The sequence below is a fragment of the Empidonax traillii genome, unplaced genomic scaffold (assembly GCF_003031625.1).
Source record: "Empidonax traillii isolate 1590-97213 ecotype Southwest subspecies unplaced genomic scaffold, ASM303162v1 scaffold62:size2133460, whole genome shotgun sequence".
NCBI classification, from domain to species: domain Eukaryota; kingdom Metazoa; phylum Chordata; class Aves; order Passeriformes; family Tyrannidae; genus Empidonax; species Empidonax traillii.
The window spans coordinates 274,344-301,397 of NW_020955255.1; the positions used below are offsets into that span (position 1 = coordinate 274,344).

The window sequence follows — 27,054 nt, forward strand, 5'->3', positions numbered from 1 at the left end:
AAAAAAATCATCAGGAAGGATACAGTGGGAAAAGAGCAGAGTCCAGGCATATTGTTCCTCCCTGGCTCCTGCAGGCATTCACTGCCAGCACAGCAGGAGAAGACACTGTGTGGCACAGCCCTGCAGCACTGCACTGCCTTTCTCTCACCACAGACTCCACTGTGAGCTGTCCACCCTGGGAGAGATGCTTACTTCCTGCAGTATTCCAGGAGCATCTTAACTGCCATTTCATAGATAAAAAAAGGGCTGAGCTTTCATTACTATTTCATGGGGACAGCATGAGAGAATTGCTGAAAAGGTCATACTGGTATTCCAGGTTTCACTTGCAATCTGTTTTTTTAAATTTTTTTAAATGAAAGCCACAAAATCCTTTCCCAGCTTGGACAGGTCCACAGCCACCCAAGAGCAGCAGCCATGTGCTCTGGAACTGACCCTGCTGCCATGAGGTGACTGACAAGAGCAAGCTCACAAAATGCCACCACACAAGGCGCAGGTGATGGCTGAGGCCTTGCTGTTCTGCCACACCAGAGCCCTGATTTGGCTGTTTCTTATTCTGGCACCTTGTTCTTTTCACATTCAGCCTTTGGCCAAAGGGAGAAAAACTGCAGAAACTACAAGCTCAGACTGGAAGACCTTTTGGGTTGAATGACTGGAAGACTTCAGTGCATATTGCATGAGTGAATTAGCTAATAATTTCAATGCAAAACTCTTTTATTTTCTTAACCCTTTCTCTTCCACATTGACTGTCTGAAGAGGGAAGAAGTTAAGGATTACAGGAGGATCAGCCAGGGGAGTAAAAGATTTCATCCTGCAAACTCCAAATGGAAGCTCCTGTGCTGGTAGGATCAGTGCTGTGACTAATGTTATCACTGTACAAACAATCTGTTTTGTGAACTGCCAATTTTTTCTTCATTCTTTAAAAAATGTCAAATTGAAGATGTCTAATAGACATCTAATAGACATGTAAGTACTGCAAACTAAAAACTAAATTAACAATTTAAATTAACCTCATTAATCTTACAGAACATGTTTGGCATCTTTATGTACCATGTTGCCATCAGGTGACTGGCAAGATCTATTAATGTAATTAATGTATTAATGTAATCCTTAAGTCCTAGTCCTTGAAGACTACATGAGGTAATTTTACAAGTACAAGAAATTACTCAAGAAAGAGAATATAAGAAAACTGCTAAAATACCAAAATAATTCTTAAAGACTAGGATACAGAATGATGACAAACTTTCCTTATTAAACTTTTTATTAAAATGGAGCTATTTTTACATATTTAAAATACTTTATATCCAAATTATGCTATATTTATGAAAAAAATTGTATGCAAATGCATAAAAATATGTAAAATCAGAGCTAAGCAGTAAAAAGCAATATATAGCATGTTCCAAAATGTATTTCAGGACTAGAATACCTGAGTGTTCAATAAGCTGGTTTTCTGCATTTCACTGATTTCAACAGTTAAATTTAATAATGTATCTGATCTCATATAAAGCACTTTGGTTGGGAGAAACTGCATGGAAAAGGCAGAGATCAAGCAGAGATATTACTCAAGGCCTGTCTTCAGAATCTTCTTCCACATGAAGATCCACGGATTGAGACGCTAGGAAGGACTCCCATGTAGCAAGGCACTTAAAAAAACCAAACACACACATGTGAGTACAGCAGATAGATTTCTGTAAACTGTTAGCCAAGGAGAAAAGGAAGAAAAATAATATCAGAATACATACACATTGTTGCAAGCTGCTTTTGTAGGACCATGGTAAGAGTAAAATATGGTTTCCTAGGCAGCTCAGTGATATGCAGAATGTTAGCTAACATGCTGAGTGAGCTGTAAAGGTCACTTTTACATAATGACAAGCGCACAGTGTGAGCATTGTAATTGTATGTTGTAGCATGGAAGATGCTAACATTAATTATGCTTCTCTTTAATCTCCCCCTTTAGTTACAGGCAAAGAGCTCTTCCAAACAGAAAGGACATTGTCAGGCACAGTTCCCTTATAATCTCTGTGGATTCCTATTGTACACTAAATTTGCCTTCCAAGTTAAATTAAACCAATTTTTTTCCTAAATAGGAGAGAATTCATTTTCCCCCTATGTAACGGGAAAGAAATGGGACCAGAAAGGCAGGGGCTGGGAGTAAGGAAATCATCATCCTTACAACAAGTGGCAAAAATATATTTATAATTGTAAAAACTAATTTTTTTTATTTGAAGCATCAAGCCTGTAGGAAGCAAAATTAAAAAAAAAAAAACCAATCCCCAAATGACTTCGGTTCAGTTTGGCTTAAATGAGTGTTGGCAGCTTGGCAAGCCATTCTAAGTCATAAATTAGTGTTCAGAGCCCTGGCAAGGCTATCATTAGGTAACCCATAGTGAGCTGACACACCACCAGGCTTCTACTATTTCAAGTCTGTCAGTAGAACAGGGCAGGCAAATTCATGCAATAGTTTTCTTGTTCTGATGCTGTTGATAAAAAGCCCTTGAAATGGAAATGATCTAACAAAATTTTGACTTACACAGTCATACGTATTGTTCTAGACATTGCAGCTTATTTACTACTTACTCTACATAGGTTTTTTTCATGAAGAATCTGTATTATTCACAATAAATAGGTCTTCTGAAATTTCTCAGGAAATACATATTAAAACCTGGATAGCACACTCCATTTATCTGAACTTTGAATTAAACCAGTACACTGAAAACAGCATCATTTCCTAACTGAAATATTTTGCCATGAGCTATTCGAGCCACAGCAATTTGCTAAGCCTGGCTACAGTGGAACATCTAGCATCCATCTGTCATTGCTTAGGAGACGTGGAAATTACACTGCTTGAACTTACAGCCACCTAACTCTGTTAGACATTTCTTGTGAATGACTTCCAAACTCTGCCATTAAATATGCAGATTTAATCACATTACACTGGGTCCTGGTATAGCTACGTATCTGTGTGCAAGCTGATGTGTGGGAGGATCTGATAGTCACGAATAATGTTAAAGTATAAGCTCAAAGAGCAAAACAAAGAATACACATAGAATGACTGGAGCTGGGAGAATCCACGACAATAGGAGGATGCAGAACCAGGGATACCCATAAAATTACGGGTGGCAAAAGTAACAAGAAAAAGCAAACAAAAATTAGCAGTGGTTTTGTCTCTGAAGGCATAAGAAAGTAGATGTGCGTCTGCAAGATAATGAGAGTGGTTAAGACAGCCAACTGAACTAAAAGAGCACAGAGAAAAGGTATGTGAGAGCTTATTCCTGCATAGGTTTTTGGTTGTTATCAGCCCTGTTAGAGATCATTCCTGTTATTCATATATTGTCCCCTAGACTATGAATACTATGAATCTACTCCCTCAATCTTTCTTTTCTGATCTTTCTGACAAAAGCCCCAACTAACTTCTGCTATTGCACACAACATTATGCTGCTGTTCAGAGTACATCTAATGTTTGAATTACTGTGAAAAGAGAGGACTAACAGGATAAGATTCATGTGGAAATCTGCTTTCTTCATTGACTTCTTGAAGAAATGTTATTTCAAAATGGTACATCAGGGAGAAACAGTGAAGATACTGCTGGCATGGACAGTGAACTGCAAGTGATGCAAAGTGGTTTTTGACTTAAAAGGTCTTTCTGTCCTTTTGTATAAAGCCTTTAAAGTTTGATCATTAGATTCTCCCATACTTCATGTGCCACTGTGGCACCTGAATCCATTTGAGATGCTTGAGCTGGAATGTGGCACCTTGGTTTTAAAATGTCAGTGAGGCAGGTGCTAGCAATGTGTCTTCACTGTGGCACTCAAACTCATCAATTTCTGTTTGCTAGAGCCCAGCCTGGATTACCATCCTAGAAAGCTGCAAGGCACAGCTGTTTTCCTAGGCTTTTTCTAGGTATGGGACAAGAAAACATCACTTTTTATTGAAGAGTCTTTTGTTGGCAATGACAGATTTTTTTTCCTGAACCAGAGTTTAATTTATACCATGTAGCTCCATGTTTTGTCATTCTGTAATTTCAGTAATGTGAGTTAAAATACATATATCAGCACTGGCTGCACTGTGAAAATGGCTGTCTTATCTTTGCAACACTGAGCCAAACTGCACATGTTAAAATGCAATCACAGTATAGTGCTTAACCAGAGAGATACAATCTACTGAAGTCTTTCCAGACAAAGATGCAAAGCATTTTTTCACACAAGTTATTCAGTTTTTAATTCATCTCTGTTTATATAACCAAAGCACATTTTTCAAAATGTAAGAGGTGGCTCATTTCACTGTCAGACATCACAGTGCTGCTACAGCTGACAAGTTTTATAATTAACCATACCAAAACAAATCTAGGTCTCTGTGCCTTAGGCTCGAGCTTTTCATACTGTGAAGCATGAACTGCATAAACGACATTTTGTTAGTGATGTATACTTCAACATTATTACAGAATGATTCTACTCCGTTCTCCTGGGAGGCTGAAAACGGAGATCTAAATAGAGGATCAGCCAGTTTTCACAAAGGAGACAGAAAGGAAAAAAAAACAAAACCAGAAAATCCAAACTGAGGAAATTAAATGTCTTTGCACAGGATTGAAATTCATAATCCAATTACTTGTAAAAGCCCAACGGAAGAAATAAAAAAGCCTAAATACACAGAATTAAATAGCAAGAGCTTAAATAAGGCTATTTTACCTGAAATATTCTGATTACTACTGCAGGACATGTATCTATTCTGCAACATCAATCTTAGAAAAAAAGACATCAGAAAGTTTTTCATATAGTACAATTGCATATATAACTAAAAAGGAGATATGAAAACAGAACATGCAGTGAGGATGCTAGCAGAAGCAGTGTGTCACAGGCCGTGTGTGTTTCTGTTCTAGTTTCCTGTTATCCATGGTTGATACCTTAAAAATACCCTTTATGCTGGCTTTTTTTGGAGTAGAGTCTGAAAATGAAGCCTTGTTTGTGTCCAAGACAGAAAGTATTTTCATAAATTCTGAGTGCAAGGAAACAAAAAATAGAGTGCATAGAAATAGTCATTCCCACTATAAAAAATGTCTTCCTAAAATTATTTAAAAGAAATCATAATGGCTGAAGTGAACAAGGGTTCAAAGATGGATCCTGTCTTTGAAGCGACATGCACAGAAGACAAATGGACTCAGCCCTGTGGGAGCTTTTGAAAATCACATGAAGTTTGTTAGCTAAATTCCCAGGCATGGCTAAGGTAGGATGTGATCAACATGCATGAGCAGCTAACTCTGCTACACGACCAAATGACTAGTTAAATGCATCACTACAGAGGCCTCTAGGGCAAGCAACAAACCTCATCTATTTTTCTACAGCTTTTATTAGATTGAGAGGTACATGAGGGCTTTGGAGTTAGAGGGAAGTTGCTGTAATGGGGAGTGAGTATTGTTTTGCCCTAGTGAACCTTTTGGATCAATTCATGCCTGTACAACAATGTAGGTCACAGAAATAGACTAAATTATGCTTGAGATATTTAAGTCAATCAGGAAATTATTTATATTTTTCGAAAAGAGTGAGGTGTGTCAACACCAACACGAATCTGACTATATCAAAGGTACCTTTAGCTTTTTATCTGATTAAGCTGGAAAGGTTTAAAAGGATTAGTTTGACATGAGATAGATAAAATTAGATGCTACACTTTAAAACAAAGGTTTATCCACGCTGAACAAAACCCATATTCTTTCAATGCCAACACTAACTTAAGTTTCATCCTACATTAGGAAAAACCACCAATCTTTCTGCATTTACTAGAGTGTCTCATGAGCAGTGGAAAGCCAAACTCATATATGAGTTTACTGGAATTATAATGTCTAGTTATCCTTGGATTGAACTGCCACTTATTCCGGTGTTCTTCCTGAATAGAATAGGTTAACAAAGTTCTTTGCCGAGAAAAATCGAAGTATATCTTTTTCTTTGACGCTGTAAATGTCCTAGTGACTCTAGTAAACACATGAGGAAAACAGGAAAAATTTAGCATGTGTTTAATTGGTTTTGCTCTTTGAAACCAGAGTTCAACATTGCCAGGTTTGACTTCACTAGGTTGCACTAGGAACACTTCAAACGTGCTACCTAAATAATACTACCAGCACCACCACCAACTTCATATTTTGGTTATTGAAATGCTGCATCTTTAGAGCATCTGTACCTAAATTAATGAAAATGCTTATGGTGACAATCAGCTTTCTCAGCTGGTAAGCTCCACCCTGTGGACAGTTTGTGATTCCAGCTGTTTGGCAGATATCTCTTCTGGACTAAGGTGTCCAACAATAGTGTCATGCCTAAGGCATCAGGAAAAGGAATAAAATAAATGGTACAGTGTTAACTCATGCTGCATTCAAGAACTTTTCCCTGTAAGGCAAACAAATCAATGCTATTTAGTTCACAAATAGAAGTAAAGTTCTGAACTTTTAAAAATCAAAGCCTTTTTATATCCTTTCAGAAAATCCTCCCTATTTTAGATCTGCATTTACAGTTACTATTAATGCAGTATTTTTTTGGCTTTAAGCCTTTGTGGAATACAGGTAGACTTAAGAATGTATTCAAATCTTTTCCAGAGCAACGAAAAGGAAGTAGAGAACTCTATGAACTCTTGAGACCGGCTACAGGAATGCCAAATGACTGGTCAGTCATGGTAATTTTTTGCTACTAAATTACATATTTAGATATATTATAAGTAAACATGTATATTATCACAGGAAAGCTTTTATTTTCATAGGCCTGCACAAGAGCACTCTGTAAATTTGCAACACTGGGCTTTTATTTGTTGTCTTTGTTAGCACAGCATTGAGAGACACAAAGAGATTGGTGATTTCGTGGCTGTAGAAACAAAGCAACACTTCTTATTCAAGTACATTAAATAGAAATAGTTAATAAACTGGAGGGCTACAGGAATGACTTCATTTGTTTTGAATTAGTAAAGCTGGAGAAATATAATTACAGGTAACGTTTTAAAGTAGCACTTCATTAATGTGAACATTAATTCAGCTTAAAGGAGACATACTCTTTAATGAGATACTCCTAAGACCTAAATGATGCTTGATAAGTTGACAGCAGAATCCTTAGGCAACTACAATTACAGAAAACCCCAAACAAATATAAGGTCATACTCTTTTCCCATATTTTGACAAAGAGAAAATAACATTTTAGAAATTCTAGTGTACTTTGACACATTGCTATGTTGTATTTGATCACACTGGCTTGAGTTTTATACAGTTTTGAAGGACTGGATTCTCTGCTGCAGAGGCCATCAGAAAATAGATGGCTGTCTTTCATCATTGTAGTTCTCAGAAATTTAAGGGATGCAGAAAATGACTCCTGGTTTGCTTATGCACCTGGGAAATGAAGTCAGCAAGGAGCACAGTGAAATGCTGTTGCCTCATGGAGGCAAGAATAGGAGTTTAACTTAGGGCAGGGGGGCAGTTGTGGAAAGGAGGAGAAGCAGGTAGTGACTAAATTAGAAAGCAGGAGGTGGTTCCTCACAGGAGATGGACAGAAGAGCCGGGCAACTGAATCACATCCATGGCATCCACAGTGCCTGGGAAAATGCACAGAATGTGCTTTGAGAAATAGAAAAGGCAAGAAATGAGGGATGCTACAGCAAGAAAAGGCTTAGTGAGCATCAAATGGTGCATCAAAAGTCTGAATGAGTAACTTCAGACATGTGAAAGAATGTTAATGATGCAAGTAATGACTGAAAAGAGAAAAGCACAGTAATAGGAACTGTGTTTGTGCATAAGTTTAATGAGTTAGACTCAAACCCTTAAGGCAGGATTTTGTTTCCTACTGAAAGCATAAAAATAATATTCTTCTTCCCAGGTTTCTGAGATTCCCTTCCTGAAGTTTCACTTCCAAACAGCAGGAGCAGATGCCAGAGCTGCTTTTTCTGCTCCTTTCAGGAGTGCATTGCACACCTGTAATTTTTAATATAAGGGCCTCTGACAGTAATGAGTAATCACTTCTCCAGTAATTAACCATCAGCATTAAGCACAGATTTCAGATAAATATGTATTTTAGATCAAAACTCCCAATTGAAATATTAATTTTATCAAATTCTCTTAAATGTCAGGATTAAAATAATGATTTTCTGATAAAACAGAGATATTGGTAATCCCTCGTGTTGCAAACAAGGAGTGATACAGTTAGCACAATGTTGTTTATTACTGCAACTGCTGCAGTTAGATAAGGTGTTTTTTTTCTAAAATGTAGATCTACTGAAACAGTAAACCCATTTGATGCAGATTTCAATATTCAAGAAAAGCACAAAGAATCATGTCTCAGTATAAGCCAATTTGTCCAGTATTTCAGAGGCTATTTAAGAAGAACCACCAGCAGTTACAGAAATAGCTGAATCATTTTCTGCAGTTTGTGGCTAAAATAATAATTTAATGTACAGTATGAGCTTTGGTGGTCTGAATTAAACTTCTGATTCAGCAAAAAGCATTTCTAGACAGGAAAAAGACACAAATAATTATTTTTGAGTTTTAGCTAATCATTCATAAACAAAATATTCCAATCTATTCAGCACTGGTTTAACATACCTATTGCTGCTATAGAAGTCAGAGACCATCAATAACTGAAGACAATGTGAGAGGAAGCCAAAAGCTTGCTGCCTGATTTCGGAAAATATTTTGATCTTAATATGTAACAACAGATTGTCAATGTCCATGCATCTCACAGACTGCATGATAATTAATTAGACTTGATGATCAAGAGCTCTGTCTTTTCAATCATGTTTTACAAAATGATTTGTAAAATCAGGGCACTGCCATTGGCTAATGGGCGATCCATAAAAGGTTCAGACTACAGGACTGGAAGTTACGGATATAGAAATATATCTGCAAAAAATACTAATTTATGACTAATAGATGGCTTAGTGTATTCCATTTTTTCCCTAAAATAAGGAGAAATTCTTTAAAAAGCTTCAAGACATCTGGGATATTTTCAAAATGCGCATTTCAATCAACAATGTGTTCCCCATGAGGAAACTTCACAGAATGCTTAATGTATTTAGTTGTATGTTTTCAAGTTCTCCTTCTTAGTATATATCCTTGTAAATGGAAATTCTTACCAAGAATATTCCCCGTGGCGTTAGAGCTGAAAATAAAAATCTGACAGAATAACATTGAAACATTTGCCTCACACAGGATCATTTACACAGGTTTGAGCCTTCCAGAGGGCTTCTTCATGCAGTTACAGCAAAATGTTTCCAAACTCAAATATAGCAGCTGACATTGAACCGAAAAATATGCTCCAAATTCTTGTGGTTAGTAAAACAAGAGTGCCCTCTGTCGATGATGAACTCAGGATGAACCACTTGGGCACAAATAAAATACATTTTGCTTGAAATGTGTCAAATTTAAGGATAACTGCCTCCCCCTTCCCACAAAAGGTGATTCTGAAGTTAACAAATGTTTGAACTAAAATGCAAAAAATTCTCTTTACAGACAACCCATGGACTCTTTCACTGAAATAATCAATGAAAACATAACATTGCTATGAGAAAGAGTTTTACCTCTTCATAAAAACGGAGATTATTTTCAGCCACATTAGTGAATGTTGATCTCATATCACACTGCATGTTCTGCTTCCACCTGTCCCAATCCGCTTTCAGAGCATTGTTGGCACGTTCAACTTTGTCTTCCAGTTTCCCAATCTCTTCTGAGAACTACATATTAATTGTAAACATTAAAAAATATTAGAAAAATCACCATTTCCAAAATTATTGAAATCAACTGATTGCAGTGGAGACAAACAGAACTGCAAAAGCAAGGCTGGTATTTAACTTAGCACAAAAAATCATATTGAAATATCATTCGTAATGCATAACTCACTATAATTTTTTAAATATTAATAACAGAAATTCTAGACCAGAATTCAAGTGTTCTGAAGATATTCTTATTGGCTGAGAAGTTACAGACTCTGGTACCTCTTCACTAGCCCTTGACAGTAATGCATCTAAAAAGTAAAATATAGAGGGCTTTACTGAAGCAGAATCAACTGTACAAATTAGATTTGACCAGGAAAAATGAGAACACTCTGACAGAACTTTTGATAACCTCAGGAGAAACCAGAATGGGGAGAAGACAGCAGACATCAAAAGCACAGCCTTTCTGATTTCTTGCCTGTTACACTGTCATCTTTTTTTTGTGGAACCATATGAGGGAAAAAGAAATACAAAAGTGGAGAAAGAAGTGAAACCACAGGACTTCAATAGAGAAGAAACTCTTTCACAACGATCCAGGATCCAAAACCTTGAGGGCCAGTCTACAGACGTTACTTGCTTCTAATTACTGTAGATGCACAAAGTGACTTTACAGCTAATGGCATGAGTAAGTGGACAGCGGCCCTCTCTTTAATGAGTTTTCTAGTCTTCTCAGTAATTTTGCTACCTATTGTCATTTACTAGTCAGCAGTGTCAGTTGTGGCTGGCACCCAGTCACAGAACTAGATACATCTTCTGTAGCTACAGTGCAAATTCATCTGCTGCAACTGCAGAGCAACTGTGGAGCAGGAGGGGTCAGGCACTAACATCACCAGTAAGGAACATCAAGCAGAAAATTTAATTCCTTTTATTGCTTCCATTGCAACTCAGATTCCATACACTTCTTCTTCCTTGTATTCTGCTATCAGGCAAATAATCTTTTTCCTCATACACCACCTGTGTAAACTTGGATAGCTACTCATGCTTTCTGCAGAGATGATGTTTTCATCTCCTGCTTGAACCATGCGGAGGGAACAGTGATCCAAGTGCAACAGCAGTGCTGCCATCAGACACAAACTAAGCTGCACTGCCTGAAATGGTCACAGAACCTGGATCCCATTCAGTCTGACATACTAGAATCCTTCAGCTCTTAAAGAAGCCAGAAACTCCTTTGCCAGTAAAACTGAAAAATTCATCTGAATGGATGTTTTCCACATTCCATAATAAACATTTTTAGTTAGACTTGATTTCTACACTGATTTTCTTTGGCAGACTTCTAGATTAATGAAATACCTGTTGTTAATCAAGAACAAAATGCAAAATACTATTTCTACTTTACTGAAAAGCCCAAGTTCAGTAACCTAGCCAGACCAGTAATCAAGCTACAGACAAGGGTAATTTCAACTACCAACTCTGTATTCAAAATGAAACAGTTAATCCAAAGTTTAAATGTGGGGGAATTACCTTTAAAGGAATTATAGGCAACTATATTTGGTATTTTGAGCATGTCCCATGCTAATTGCTTTTCCTTCAAAGACCAAAAAATGAATGCACACAGAATACTGAAAACAGTGACATTTTTAAGATGATTTAGAGTAGGAAAGGCAGTTGAATCCATTTTCTGCTTTTGCAAAAAAAAAAAAAGTTCCTCTATGGGAATGCACTGGTCTACACACAAAAAGAACTTTTCCGACTTAGAAGTCCTGGCTCCAGCAGCTTCCCCTTATCTCGTTCCTTATATCTCTAAGTAATTTATTTTAAAGTTTGTTTTTGTCTGTCCCTTTCTAAGAACTATGAATTTCTCCTACAGTGTAGTCACAGTGTGACATAGATAGGCAAACTCTGTACTACATTCCTGCCTGGATATGCAGTTTAAACGTCGCCCTCTAAAGCCCCAAAGAAACCATGTGTTGTATGAAGGCAAGGGTCTGACTTAAGATCTAAGGGCAGCATTATGCTGTCATCATCTCAAGTAGAGAGGTTTAATATCTACTTTTTGAAAATGAAAAAGAAACATAAATGCTACCCTCTTCAGCTGCCATGACAGCAGAAATCAAAGAAGAATGGCTTGATCTTATAAAAACATCTACCGTGTTCCTCACTTACAAAGGGTAAATTGTTACAATTTATCCTGCAAATTAAATAGGATTCTGAATCCATTTTCTTACATTGATCTCACTGATGCAGCTAGTGTGAGAAATTAAATCTCACATCAGTGATCACCAGAGAAGGACAGCACAATGCTCATCAGATATCAGACCACGAGACAGGAAGGTGGGAGCCAGACATTGTTGGGGCAGAGTGCCTACAGATGTGAAGAATGTGACCTGTAGCCAGAGACCTGGCCCAATAGCCAAATTACCTGGTGACAGCATTTTATACTATCTCACTATGCAAAATAGCATGAATTTCTATCTGCTACATGAATTAATCCTACAGCTTTAAATTAATCCTTTAGCCTGGAGTTAAAACACAAGCTATACTCAGAATGTAATAGATTCAGCATTTCATCTCTTTACTACTCAGTTTAAAGCCTGAATCCTTAAGTTAGCATTTAATACTTATCTGGTTCTGTCAGAGCACATTATACCAACCTTTTGTCATAATTACTATCTGTGCTAGTGGCAGTACTAAAACTCTTAAAAATATCCAAAGCACAGAGGGACACACGAGCATTGCTGTGTAGCCTTCAGAATGGAGCATGGGAGCGATGGAGCAACTTATCCCAACAACTTTACAGCCAGAGCTCTGGAGGTAAGAAAGGTCTAGATAAGGAAGAGGGTACCAAAGTCCTCCTAAATATCTCTGTCAGAGCCTGTATCCAAAATCACAGTCTTCAGAACATCTGTACCCTGAACAACTGCCACCTTCATGGACCAAACTGTGGAGCGGGAGACATCTTTTTGGGTTTTTAGCAGCATCACAAACAGCTTCCTGAAGGCCAGATTGCAGAAGCACAGCTCAAGAAAACTTTTATATTTTTCCCAGACAATGAGGTTAATGTCCTATAATTTTTAATTTGCAATTCCAGCCTATTTCATCTGCACTGACCTTGGGGATGTTTTACATTCTTCTGCTGTACAAGCTCCTGTTTGTTAAATCATTTAATGTTTGCCGTGACCAATGCTAAAGATTTCACAGCCTTTTATCAGCTCTAATGACAGTCTGAGTCCCCTTATCTGTGGTGGAAATGTACTTCAAATGAGATTAGAGTTCATGCCACTCATTGTCAGCAAAATTTCTGGCTACTAGATTGCACTGACAAGTTCAATCTGACATCTGTGAGATCATTAGAAGCTACAGGAGTTCTGCTTAGGAATAGAAATGGGCAAAGACACCCAAACTCAGTGTTTGACACCAGTTCCAATAACAGTGCCTGTGTTATGACCACCTATTATTTTGAAATCAGTTCAGTTAGAAATGTCAGAAAAATGTTTCATCACATAATACAAATAAAAAAATAGTAAAAAATTTACCAAAACAGTTAAAAATCACTTGAATGGTTAAAAATACAGACAGCATTCTCTCTGACCAAACTATCCTTAATAGAAAAAGCCTTCAGCTTCTAATTAAGAAAATGTCTTCAGGATACAGCTGCCACTCAATTAGAGAACACAGAATTTTATTATCAGATTAGACTAACAGACATCTGTTTTACTGCTTTTGTGAGACTGTAAGGAGAATCAGGCTCTCAGAAACAGGATTCTCTGAAATGAGTAAAAAATAGAGGGATTGAACAGATAAAGCAAAGGTTTGAACACCTGGGTAATCTCCCTGTCCAAAGGCTTTACTAAAACTGTAAATGCAGATACTGAAACATAGAAACAGTGAAAAAAGATAACTTTGGGCAAGCTGATCTCAAAATCCTCCTGGAAGCAAGTACAAACCACTGTCAGTATCAAATCAACATGGTGTAATCATCACTATGCTAAAGTAAAAATATTCCTTGATTTGTAACAGTCCAGGAAAAGGGTAATGCATGCCCCTTGCCTGAGGACTCCATCAGACTATAACAGGAATACATCCTGAAGAGACCATGTCCTGCCATGCAATGTTCTCTTTTATATGGTGGACAGCAATGAGACTGGCTGCTAAACAAGCTGCATGAAACTGGAATTCATCACCAAATGGATCTGCCATTGCTACGCTGTTCCCAGCCTACGGGACTTCTCCAGCATTTTATAAGAGCTTCAAACTTTAAACTAAGGAAAAAGGACAGGAGAAGCATCAAAGGAAGCAAAGAAACAAAAACAGATTAGAGAATACAGGGGCAGAGAAATGATAGGACAATATAAGTAAACAGAATTTCTACTTCAGGAAAAAAAAAAAACAAACAGAGATATTTACTTAATGTCCCACTGCAATACACAGAGGCAAATTGTTACAAAATATACCATAGCCACAGGAGATACCACAGAGTGGTAACATATTCTTATTTATTCATCTCAGTGACAAGAAATAAAATGAAAACATGAATTTCAAATGCCAGAAACTATCTAAGCAGCTCATCTTTACAGGAAAACTAGTTACAACAATCGTAAGAAAAAGTATCTGAAATGTCAAGGACTTTCTCCTTTTATGTACTAAAAAGTTATTAGTCAGTTTTATATATTATTTACACTATATTTACACTTTGTGTTAACACTGTGCTAAGAGGACTTTATTTAGGTCTGACAGTTTAACAATCAAGAATTTTTAAAATGCCAGTACTCTTCTCGGAAGTTGCTTTTAATTGGCTCACTGTCCCTTGCTGATGGTTTTGGGGATGCCTATCCCCACAGGCTACCAGTTATAGTCTGACTTCACTAGAATGAATTAAGTGTCAGACTGGACTTAAAATGCAGAAAGTTTCATTTTAAATAAGCTCAATGAACAACTCTGCTGATTCTAACCACCTCATCTCCCTCTCCTACATCAATGGAGCAGCAGCTACCAGAGCACTGCAGCAAGTCTTACTTTCTTTTAACTCCAAGTGTGGAAGCAAATGGAAATGCTAAAAATACTCTGCAATACAGTCTGTGTTGACAAAACACAGTGGTCGCCCACTACGACCAGCCTTTCTCTCCAGCAGCCCATCTACCGAAATGCTGCATCTTTCTCATGAGTGCCTTTGCCTGGCACACACAGCTACAAAGGACTGTAGAGACACCATCCAGTTACCGCACATGGCTTCGGAGGACACTTCTTCTGCACGTCTTTTGCAGTTAGAATAAGGCCTGGAAGATTTCAGCTTTCTGTAAATACTCACCAGATCCTTTTCTGTCTTTCTGTTGGCTAAAGCATCAACTTTGGAATCAAGCTCGCCTTGAATTTGGTCTCTCCTTTTCAAAACACCCTTAATACAGAAGAGGAAAAAAAAGGAAGTAAAGTGTGCCACATTTTAGCTATTTCAGAAAACCATCAAACACCTTGACTATTTAATAAATTAGGCAAGATCACAGAATGATGCCATTTAATAATTTTGACATGATAAAGACACTTTCATTTAAACAAAAAAAAGAAGAAGAATTGTGAAGACTTATTTTTCCATACCTGTATTTTAGGTGTTTTTCAAGAATCTTAGTAAATCCAAAATCAGTGCCATAAGAATCTGCCATACACATTGCTAGTTATATGAGCAAAACTGCAACAGCAGTTTAGTTGGTATCAGCTCAACTTACCATATATTCATATCTCAAAACAGCAACATGAGTTTGCCAAATCTCATGAATGACAGTATTTTCATTGAGTAAAATTTACAGTATAATGCAGAATGACTAAAAATGGTAGACAAGGCCTTACTGAAAGTGTGACTTTAACCTTTAATATTATTAAGTGCCAAATGTAGTTCTGAAAAATCAGAAAAAATTAACAGAAAAATCAGGTAAAATTATCATAGGAATGACAGCTGTTCTAACATTGATAAATGTCCTTATTTTCAGCATATGTAATTATTACCTCCTTTAAAACTGTCCTATCGGGTAGGTTTTTAGCATAATGTAAAAAAAAAAATCAGAAAGGTGAAGGAACATTACTTGTTAAGCTACAAAAGAGGAACAGTATTAACAAATTAAATTTCCATTTCCAGTGCTAATTTGCTCTGAGACCTTGATGAAGCCTTACAAATTTCTCTTTGTCTTCGCTTCCTCATCTGTGAAAGCACACTCAGGTATGTTTATCTTGCAGAAGTGTTGCAAGGCTTTAGTCCTTTTGAAAAAAAATCATAAGCAGGACATATAATTACCAACCTCAAAACCTTCTTTTACTTTACCTTGCCACAACTGGTTTTACTGCTTCTGCTGCAGAGATGTTCAGTATTCACCTCTAGCACAGGGCATGTTGAAACAGCACAGGGCACAAGCAGCTCTATCTTCTCTAGCTTTCTTATTTGACTGAAAATCTGAGATCTTTACCAAACACAGTAGAATAATTTAGGAGGTTTTTTCAAATAATTTTTCAGTGTTTCTTTTTGATCAGGTAATCACTATAAAAATGGGTAAACTTGACTTGGGCTATTCTGAGTAAAAGATTAGCAATATATACAAATGCTCATAAATCTGCTCTTTAATAGCTCAGAATCTTTTGGTTAGATAAAAACAGAAAATGTTTAGCTATAAGCACAGAAACAAAACAAATGGCTGGAACAACTTTTCTTCATAATACAAATAATTTCTCTTTTTTACTATTTATTTTGCCTCTTTGAAAACTGTTTTAATGGCTGCTATCACAAATTGTAAAACAAAACTGACTATTTTAATATCAAGGTGCTATAGCTATAGACAAATGCTGACTTCTAATGACAAACAGAGGGAATTTATTTTTAAAACATATTATTACACTTTTGCAGTTTTTTGCTGTAATATTTAATGGTACCCTGCCACAAAACCTCAAATTCTTTTATGTGAATTCCTAAACAATTAATGCTGTAATCTGTACCCTCAGGGACAGCAGGTTTGTTCTGTGGGTCAGTAAGGAAGGAGTGGGTCCAGATGTAGATATTTTAGCTGTGAATTCATTTCTTTCCCCAGTTAAAGGCTGAACTCACAACACTGGAAAATACAAGGACTGTATGGTATTGATCACACCTTGTTCTGCACATTTGCATGTGATCTTGGCAGCACTGCACAAAGGGCCCTGTGGTGAGGGGTTAAACACACCTCTAAAAGCAGATTTACTATTGTGTGACTTGCCATGGTATTTTTAGTGTGATTAGTTTTACCCTCTTCAAACTCCAAGAGGGAAGTAAGCCATAAGAAAAATAAAAATCCATAGTGAATGAAGGGAAAGGGACAATTGTAGAACAGCAGTGAGCTACTGAGGGAAGACTTGTCCTCTGGACAGGACCTCATGGCAGACTAATGCTGTTGCAAGTGCTGCATTAAGGAAACTACAAGCAGAAAAAAATGCAGTGGGGAGTGCATGAAAGCCAGACCCATTCTGGGCTTGTCCACAGAAACCTCTTTGTGTTCTGGACAGAACAGAACGCCTGAGAAAGCGTGAGGGTGAGCCAGGCTGCAAAACAGAAGGTCACAGGCAGGCAGAATCTCTTCCATAGCATGAAGGCCATGATCACTCATGGGTAACAGAAATTCTCAAAAAATTACTTCTGGAAGTTGGGGAGACAAAGAAGAGCTGCAATTGCTAGGATGGTAATTTCTTTAAACCTTTATGCAAAGCAGTACCTACCTTCACCTACCAGCACGTACATGTAAATACAGGACATGTCCTGTGAGATACAGAACATTTTGTATGGCCTCTTTTTCAGTGAAGCTTGAGTAGGACCTGACAGTAAGCCTTACTGAGAAACTCTGCACAGTATCGCAAAGGCTCAGTTAACTTGGGTCTTGCTCTACCCATGGCCTGTAATACACTGTCAGCTCCTACTCAGAAGGCACTGCAGTAGGAGCTGGACTCCCAGCCAGAACAGATACTGCAGCTGGCATTGCTCAAAACTTAGACAAAGAGGGGTTTGTACAAATGTTCTGTTTTCTGGAGGCAGCAAAGTGGGAATTACGACATGCTGAATTCAGTTACTTAATTATGTTGATTATCCTCCAGCACTGAGTATATCAACTCTGGAGTCTGGTTTTTTACATTCTCTTGAAGTGTAAGAAAAATACATACATAAAGGGAACTGAGAGCAGTAGCTCATGGCAAAGACTAACACATGCTTATATAATGGCGTAGGGACTGGAAGTTCCCTGCTGTTCTGGAAAAAGAAAACGTAGTTTAGGAACAGCTCCTAGAAAGGGAAAAACCTCTCCACTCCTTTTCCCACACACAATCTGTTACTCAATGAGTTCATATTCTGTCAGTGTCAGAGAAGGTCTTTCGCAGCTGCTGTTCCCAAACCCTTTCGGCTACAATGCAGAGCTCACTGAAGATGGCAAGACCAGACACCCTAGCACAGCTACCAAGGGGTGCCTGCCAGGCAGAATTATTAAGCTCTTCTTATTTGGAAGGGGCATCTCTGGCCTGCTTAGCAAGGGAAACAGGACCAACCAGATTCCCTGCTAACGGACAGTTATCCTATGCTGCGCATGTTTTGTAATGAGTAAATACAGGGACTGTAAAGTTGTTTTCATCATTCTCTCATAGACTTTTTCCCTGGACTAAGCCAAATTTTATTTACAGCCACAAACAATCCTTAAAGAAACCTTACCATCAGAATTTCACTGTAGAGAACATATTCATGTAAAACTGGCAGCAGGTTTTCCGAGAGCCCTGCCATTCGCTTCTCCGTAGCCTTGCAACACCTGTCGATGCAGCTGGCAATGCCCTTCAGAGACTCTGCTATATCTTCTTCTGATGCTGACCAGAGGGTGTGGATGGGGCCATATTCCTTCATTTCATTAAAATAGTCTTAACAGGAACATATATACATATATTACTCTTTGTTCATTAATAGATGTCTAAGTGATACTAATTACACCCTCATATTTACTGTGAACAAACCAAGAGGCTGAGGCTAGTGTTTAAATTTGCTCAAATGACCAAGGTAAGTAAACTCCAGCTCACTGTTTATGAGTAAACTAATAAATTAATGCAATTAAGTAGTTTCAAGAAATCTATTATCAAAAATGCCCCAGTCATTTCAAAAGGACACACATACACAGGCAGACCTGAAGAGCTGTACTCAGACACCCTGCAATTATGACCCGTGTTACTTCACATTCTCTTCATACAGAGGGACAGGAGCCATAGCAGCCACAGGCAGCAGTTGGTCCAACTTGTGTCTACTACCCTGAATTCCTCTGCTGCTTGGAACAGTAACGTTCTGAATCCTGTCTCGGTTATTAAAACTAGAAGCTTTGTTATGTCCCAAAATCTTCAAAAGAAACACTGAAGTTCACACCAGTTCTGCAGGTGTTATGTCCTTCAGTAGTTTTTATTAATTTAAGTACAGGGATATCCTACAAATGACTTCTCTTATGCCTCTAGACCAAATGATAATCTGTAAGCAGAGAGAAGGCCCAGAATTCACTGTGCCATTTGGTAGGGCTAAACACGGGCAAGGCTCCATATGACCAGGAAGCTGCATGTTCACAGGAGGGTACTGTGAACGCACTGGACATGTATCAAAAGTGCAATTTCATTGCTACTGAATTTGTAATGAAGAAATGTCCTAGAAAAGATGAAAGAAGTTGTGGGGCATGAAGGGTGTAATGTTTACTTTGAGATTAATTGGACAACAAAACCTCTATGGAAGATGTAATCAAGAATCCCACATTAAGCTACTGCAAGCAAAATGTCTGAATCACAGCTATCAACAGTTCCAATCCACAGCAGTGCAGCCCTGCACACAACTGTTCTGACATGTGCTGTTCAGAAAATCTGGGAAGAAGATAGCGTTTGGAAGCATGTCAATATTCTTAAGGTCTTCCAAGAATTTGGTAATGATGCCTTGAACCTACAGACCTCAGCTATTTCCATTGAAAGGAACAATATCAAAAGGAACTCTTTTCACCAACATGTATTTTCATTTTATAAGATCCTTCCAATTCAGTGAGGACATGCTGAGATCTGGTACCACACAATAAAGCACAAGGGCTCAGTTATTAAAGAACACAGTGCAGCTTTTCAAGTTATACAGACAAGAAAATACCTCAAGTGCTGCCCATGGAAATTCTACTGAACAGGCATAGTCTGGGATCAGAGTAATTTCAGAATCTCAGAAAAGTCAGTAACTTAGCATTCCAAGTAGGAGTGCAAACCGCTGGTACTTAAAGAAAAAAATAAGATCAAGCCATCCTTCTTCTGAAAACTCTTAACAGACACAGCTTACCATGACAGAAATTATGCCCAACAGTAAAGCTATTAAAAACCAAAAATCTACTTGGTCAACACAGAAAAAAGGTGAAGAATGAAATCAAAAAAAAAGAGATATTTAAAAATCTGGAATCTAGATAGCATTATGTCAGTGTGAGATTGCCCTGAAAGTAAAAAACAAAAGGTCATTCAGTTTTCCAAAAAGCGCAACTAAAAAGAGAGCCACACACTATTTTCTTCTAAGTTCTTCATAAGTAGCTGAATGACCTGTTAAAACTCTTCCTATTAAGAAATTATGAAAACTAACTGCAAGATATGTCAAAACCATAACCATGAAGAAAAACACAGTATAAACACAAATCTCCCTTTTTCCTTCCTTGCTGGAAAGAGCATTTTGCCTGGCATGATAAAAACAGATATTTGTTTTCTACTTACCCCTTTCTTCCTTATAAATCCTATGAGCTATCTTATCTAGTAAGTTTATTTTCTGACTAAATGTTTCCATGTAATCGTTGATTTCTGTAAACATTCCAGGACGATTTTTAGCTGCTCCTCTTACTGAGGATGCTACAGCTCTGACGGTCTGTCCCATCCTGCTCAGCAAACCAGGACCCTGCTTCTTGTGTGAGGAGAGTTCCTAAAGACAGAATAAGCTCTGTTTACTTCCAAGTACTTTTTTTAATTCTCTGGAAATAATAGATAAAGCTTTTTTTTCTTTTATCCTTTTTTTTTTTTTTTAATAAGACTACATACATACACCTCTCTGTGCCTTTTTAGTGTACAAATCTTATAATTATTAGACAAGTGTCAGAATTGTACCTGTCATGTGCATTTCTTAGCCAAGCCTTTCTGAGCAAACACAAGCACGTCATGTATAACGCTCCACAAGAACGGTTAAAGATGGCAGAGAACCTTTACCCATTCATTCCTCAGGGTGAGTTAACTAGTTTCCAATTTAACTTTTTGAACAGGAAAGCAGAGGTAATGATTGCAGAAATAAGTAATTGAGAAAAGCAGACAATGTTCCCACTGCAGGAAAGAATCCATCTATTTTTTTAATCTCTTTTTAAATGTTGCTAGAATAACCTTTGCTGAAATTCAGAGGCAGGCTTTTCTAAGTACAAAACTCCAATTTGCAACAATGCAACAGGAAATCCTTTTATGAGACCAGTATAACTTTTAAAAAAATGAGATGAAAAAGACAGTGCCATGCCAAACCAGTAATTAATTAAAAAACTGTTTCCCTCATAATCTTGGAAGCTTATATGGGTACCAAAAAGCATGCAGACTTGACATACTGTGAATTTGCCACAAAAAACCAGGAAAAGAGTAACAAAAGCTACTTTGGAAGGTACAGCAATATTTAGGATCACATACAGGATTACCAAAACCACAGAAGAAAGGGTTATCTTGAGGTATGTATATTCCATAAATCCCTGCCGCCTTCTGACACGTCTGTAACAAGTCATGAAATGACACTACTGAATACTGAGACAGGGGGACTCCTGATACACTCTACTAACACAAGATGAGGTTTCACGTAACTGTAGATAAAAACAAAGTAATTTTACCCAGGCTTGTGCAGTAAGAAAAATTTTGAAGTCTTCATTGAAAGTTAAAGTTGGATGATCAGCAATACGGTTCAAAAATTTATGTAAAGCTTTTCTTCGAGTCTCAATGAATTCATCACTAAATCGTTCCACCATGCCCCTCATTATGAATTTTTCAGGCAATGGCTAAGGAAAAAAGAAGAAATATATTGTATAATTTGCATAATATTAGGGGTATTATAATAGTTCTTCTACTTAATAAAAAAAATAGGTATACCTTGTAAAATCTACCATGCAAAACCCCAAGTTATCATATTCAAATGAGGTATAACACACAGTGCAGAAGAACACAAATGCAACTAAGAAAGAAGGACATAAATTATTGCAAATGGCACCATTAAAAACCTAATAAATACCTTTATGTGATTTTTAATTATCACATGCATATAAAGCTAATGAAAATAGGTTGGCCAAAGGTTTGTGAGACTTCAGAAGTTGAAAAAAGATCTCAAACATTTCTGTATAAAACTGGAGCTATCTTATGAACAAATAAAAATAACAAACAAACAGGAATAATCAGTGTCGGATGTGCTTCTTCAAGTTTGCTCTTCAACCAGAGGAAATCCTGGTATCGTCTTCGAACTTCATATTCACTGGAGTCAAATTCACTGCGCGACGTCTGAAACAGAGAGGCAGAAACAACAGGCTTAGGTTACAATACCAGAAGAAGAAAAGAACAACGCAGTTTTAGATTTTGGAGAAAACCTAGTACTTGAAGGGAATGCACAAATGATTCTATTTTCCCCCTGTTATTTGTTTGCTGTTATTTTAAAGTACAATGATCAACTCCTTGTAGAGTTAAAACACATCGTGTTTTAGCAAGAAATCAAAGTTCTATTGGGAAAAAAAGGAAAAAAGCAAGCATTTAGCTGCATTTCATGCAGTGACATCATAATTGTCCTACCACAATGTTTCCAAAATATTTCACTAATTACTTTAGTGTTGCATTTTCCTTTTAGCAATTACAGTTATGTTTATTACTTCTAGGGCATTTCTTTTAAAGTGATTAGTAATCTACTAATGAGGAAAGTCCATTTTTTAGCATTCTGAATGAACCCCACAGAGCTTACATACATCCGTGGGACCTGCTGACACTAATCAACAATCTCAACATTCAAAACATGAAAACTTCAGCAATAACACTTCTTGCACTGCTTAATGGATTCTGCATCCCATCATCAATTCCAGTTTTGCAGCCCTTTGTTAGAACTTGCCAACAAACCTTTAATGTCTACAAAAAATGCTTATTACAGAGTTACAAAATTGTCAGACCGTGAGATTTATGTTATCACTGCTCTGTCTTCTAGTGGCAAGCCACAAAGAGCCCATGTTTTCATTAATACATGCTCTTTAGCATTCATTGTTGGACAGAGATTTATAAGGTGATGCAAGGAAATTCTAAAAACCTCAAAACACACTTTTGTAATCTAAACATTTTTGTTGAATAAAAATTTTTCAAGGTATGTGGGAGGAATGCTATTACTTTATCATCAACAGCCAGCACTCCAAATTAAAGATGATAAGAAAGGACAGAAGAGATAAAAAAAGGCAAAAGCAATCCACCTTACGGCCAATCCATACTTGCCCGAAGAAAAAATGTTCACTCATCTACAGAAACATGCATAAAGGGAAAATTATTGCTAGCAACCTAATGAAGATAGCTCTCTTCCTACTCTTTAAATATTTTATGAGGAATTGATATCTCCTCTTATTTAAAGATGAATAATTCCCATTTGAAAATTTGGGTTTAAATGAATCTTTTAAAAAGGACTCAAAATAAATTAACAGTGCAATTCTCAAAATGCAGCCTGCAGAATATTTGCTGGTAATCTCAGAAGACCTGGCTGGTCTCATTAGGCTGACTTTCCTCCTTATTTCCCGTAAATAACTTGCATTTAGGACAACTAAAAAGTCACTTCATTGTCTCCCAGTATTACTGTTTCATTAGAGAATTGTGGCGGTTTCCCCAGAAATCACATGCAACTGTAAATGGGAAAAAAATATCCATGTGATAATGGTACAATTAGAAAAGAATCGAACTGAAAGACTGTAGCAGGTAACATTTATGCCAGACAAAAGACCCGTAGTCTGCAAGTGATCCAAAAGTCATAAATACTTGTGCCAATATAATGTTTTCAAACTGAATCAATCCTTCTGCTGTTTCGTGTTCCTGCTGAAGATCAACAGAAAATGTTATTTTTACATGGCACTCATTTTGCTATTGAAGAATTACTATTTTCTCAATATAAATACTGTAAGCACCTCTGTATGCAGACTTACACTGATTTTTTTCCCAGAATCCACCAGTTTCATGCAGTTTTAGTTGTCTGTAACTCATGGCAAAATAAGAGTACAATTTCAATTTAGTAATACGACAGAGAATGGTATGCAAGAAGAGCAAAAATGCTACTGGTGTTATCAAAGCAAGCCATTACAGCCATGAATAGATGCTTACCTTTGTGACTACTCTGTATGTAATAAATGTTTCAATGGCTGTAATGTGGCTTTCAGGATCATCGACTGTAATGAAGAGATCTCTTAATTCTGGTTCATCTTCAAATTTATAGTGGTTTATCATTGATGAGGGGGATATTGGCATTGAAGGACTGAATGAGTTTACCTCAGCCAGAGATGTATCCTACAGATAAGACATGAGAACATCCATTTCAATACATCTTTGTATACAAACACGTCTCAGATGCTAAAATGGCAAGCTTTTAAATGATCTGATAGAAATGATATAACATAGAGCAGGTGAAACAATTATATAATACCTAGCAAATCTATTTTCCTTTTCAGTATGTACTTCAGTGAGGATGTAAGAAATGAGATTTATTCTAAAATTGTTGAAAGAGCAAAATACAAGCATTTGAAAAGAATGTTATGCAAAGAGAACTTGCCTATGAATCGTAAAATTAGTTACGAATCCTAGCACCCATTAATTGTGTAGAATACTTACCAGTTGATGTTTGAATTATCTCTAATAACCTGAACAGGGTGGATAAAACCCCAATCATTTAAAAGAAAACAAGACAAAATCAGAATCAGAATTTTTATTGTAATTGGATATTTCAGTTTGCATGTATTTTAAAATAATATTTGAAATGGAAAACAATTACAGATACATAAATTAATCTTTTTCTTTTTTCTAAAGGAAAACAGCAAGTAAGGATGAAGTACAAATTTGCTGCTTAATTTCTAAAAAAAAAAAAAAAGTCAAACCACTATTTTGCTGAAGAGGAAATCCACTTTTTGATAGCATCAACCACTTCCACACAGCTCTCTAGGAATATGTCCCCGTAAGCAGCTGCTTTTGCTCAGTGCATTCAATGGTGATCACTCAAGTGCTGAGAAATGGAGTGTAAATTGGAAACAAGCAAGAAATCTCATTTGCTCCCTTAGATGCAAGACTGGATGACATCTACTAATCTAAAATGTTGAAGGATACAATTACTAGGAAAATAAGTTGAAATCACTAACTCCATGAAAGAGTGTAACAAATTATTAAACCACTAGAAATAATAAATTAGAGCAATTGAAAGAAATCACTATATTTTAAATAGCAAGTATTGTATACTTTTTTAATATATGCAATGCAATGAAGTATTTTCATAAAAAACTTGAAAATTAATCTACTTTTTAGAAGTTTTCTAAAAGCATAGTTAGACTACACTAACTACTGAGTGGTAGTTGAAAAAGCTGCCCTTTCCAGTGCCTTGTTAACTATGGAAGAAGGAGGAAAGGGATGTAGTTAAAGAGAAAACTGCTTGAATGCCAGGACTGGAAATGTGCGAGCCCACACAAACTGGAGTCACAGCATCATCCCAAGGCTGCTCTCACGGGAGTGAAGAGCCCACCACCATAGTGCTGCTGAGCTGGGTGACAGTTCCTTTTTCCCTTTAACTTCAACGGGATCAAAACCTTCTCTGGAAGATCTTGCTCTTTTCCTGCCTTAAGCTGATTGCCTACTGCCATCCCTCTCCTTTGGATTTATCAATGTACTCCCACAAACATGGAGGAGAAATTTATACTGGGAATTATGCCCAGAAACCACTTATGTACCAGTTCTCCTCCCATCATTTACGTGCAGTTCTTTGAACAGGGAGACAAAAGCAACAGAGAAGACTAAAGACAAGACTTTAAATATTATATAATGGCTTCCTTGTACACCTGTCAGTCATTTTACCTTTATTCAGTGTGTTTCTACCCACGATTTCTATACTGGTGTCCAGCCAGCACTGTCCTGAGTGGTGTAGAATACAGAGAGAAGCTGTTTGCAGAGCCCGGTAGCACTGGCTGGCCACACTCTGGCTGAAGAATGATGACTGCTAGTTCAGAGCAGCCCATGCGATTCAAAGCGCTGAGACAATAGGAAACTTCCAGGGAAAGAAAAATGCATGTGAGCATGTAAGGGACTTGAATGGCTATATAACTTGAGGAGTAATGACTCTGCAAGGCCTAAATTAGATCAAGGTAAACGTGTTTCATATTTTCTCATTTTCCATGGGGCATTAATATCTTAATGTTTCAATCCTCCTTCTAGGTTGCTACTAAAAATTTCTCTATACATGCAGGTTTCTGAAAGTATATTTTTATGTGGAAGAGCTTATGAATGGTGGTGTGTGAAACAAAACATAGGCACAAAAATCCATAGAATAAATAAAGCAGGTCTTCAGATTTGTTTAATACAGGTCTAGTAGTCATGTGCACATGAATGAATGCATGTGAGTTTTAAAGAAGCATGTCTCTCTTTATGATACTTCAGGTTTACTTACGGTAGTTCTTAAAGTTCTGATGTCATAACAAACACAGTTAAAAAAAGATGATAATTTTCTATACAGCTGTAATTTTGTGGTTGGAACTATGTTTTTGTGTGCATACAGATGAGGGCAGAAGAAGTTTTGTAGCACAGGAAAACCAGACAATTCTTCCAGCTTTTGTTTTGTGAAACCTTTCTCCTCTTCATCCATTCAAAAAGCATCAAGGCCCTGTCCCAGAAAATATTATGTCCTTTCCCATACAGTCCCCAGCCCCGCTTGACCTGCAGTATCCCTTCTCCTTCCAAACCCTTTCACTCCTGACAGAGCAGTTGGCAGAGCTGCGTGCACGAGTCACGCCTTTTGACTTACTGGCCAAGTGACCAAACAGATAGAAAATCAACGAGCTCCTGGCAGTATGAGTGCCTTATTCTGGCTCTCCTCTAATACTTGCAGTTACCCTATCTCACTCTCACATTTGACTGCAATTGGCCAGTAACACTCTAAAATAAATAAGGGAAGAACACTCACGCAGCAGGAGCAGCCTCAAAAAAGAACACACAGCTGTGACAGTGGCTCTTTCTAGAAGACATTAAACCTGGGGGTTTGCCTAAACACTGCTCTTTCCCAGAGTACAGGCCCTTGACTCAGGGTTGCCTCCATGCCTCATCCATCCATCCCTACCTCCCAGTAAGGATCCAGAGCTTGCAATCACGTG

The 27,054-nt window shown here is 37.3% G+C and overlaps 2 protein-coding genes across 3 annotated transcripts in view; one reads left to right on the forward strand and one right to left on the reverse strand.

Moving 5' to 3' along the window:
- The window catches only part of PLPPR5 (phospholipid phosphatase related 5), a 151,958-nt gene extending 145,316 nt beyond the window's left edge, over positions 1-6,642 (forward strand). The window contains exon 10 of the transcript XR_003570776.1: positions 6,576-6,642. The gene's annotated coding sequence lies outside the window, so the exon portion shown is untranslated. The remainder of the gene's footprint in view (positions 1-6,575) is intronic.
- Positions 1,246-27,054, reverse strand: part of SNX7 (sorting nexin 7) — a 28,734-nt gene continuing 2,925 nt past the window's right edge. The window contains exons 2-9 of one of the 2 annotated variants that reach the window (XM_027879919.1): positions 24,035-24,217; positions 22,088-22,198; positions 21,541-21,705; positions 20,405-20,606; positions 18,363-18,562; positions 14,970-15,056; positions 9,533-9,685; positions 1,246-1,640 (exon numbers count right to left, since the gene is read on the reverse strand). In XM_027879919.1, the coding sequence (XP_027735720.1) occupies positions 1,560-1,640; positions 9,533-9,685; positions 14,970-15,056; positions 18,363-18,562; positions 20,405-20,606; positions 21,541-21,705; positions 22,088-22,198; positions 24,035-24,217 (1,182 nt within the window). In that variant the 3' untranslated portion in view covers positions 1,246-1,559. Of the gene's footprint in view, positions 1,641-5,939; positions 6,300-9,532; positions 9,686-14,969; positions 15,057-18,362; positions 18,563-20,404; positions 20,607-21,540; positions 21,706-22,087; positions 22,199-24,034; positions 24,218-27,054 lie in introns of those variants that run through there. The other variant, XM_027879920.1, reaches the window with a different exon arrangement.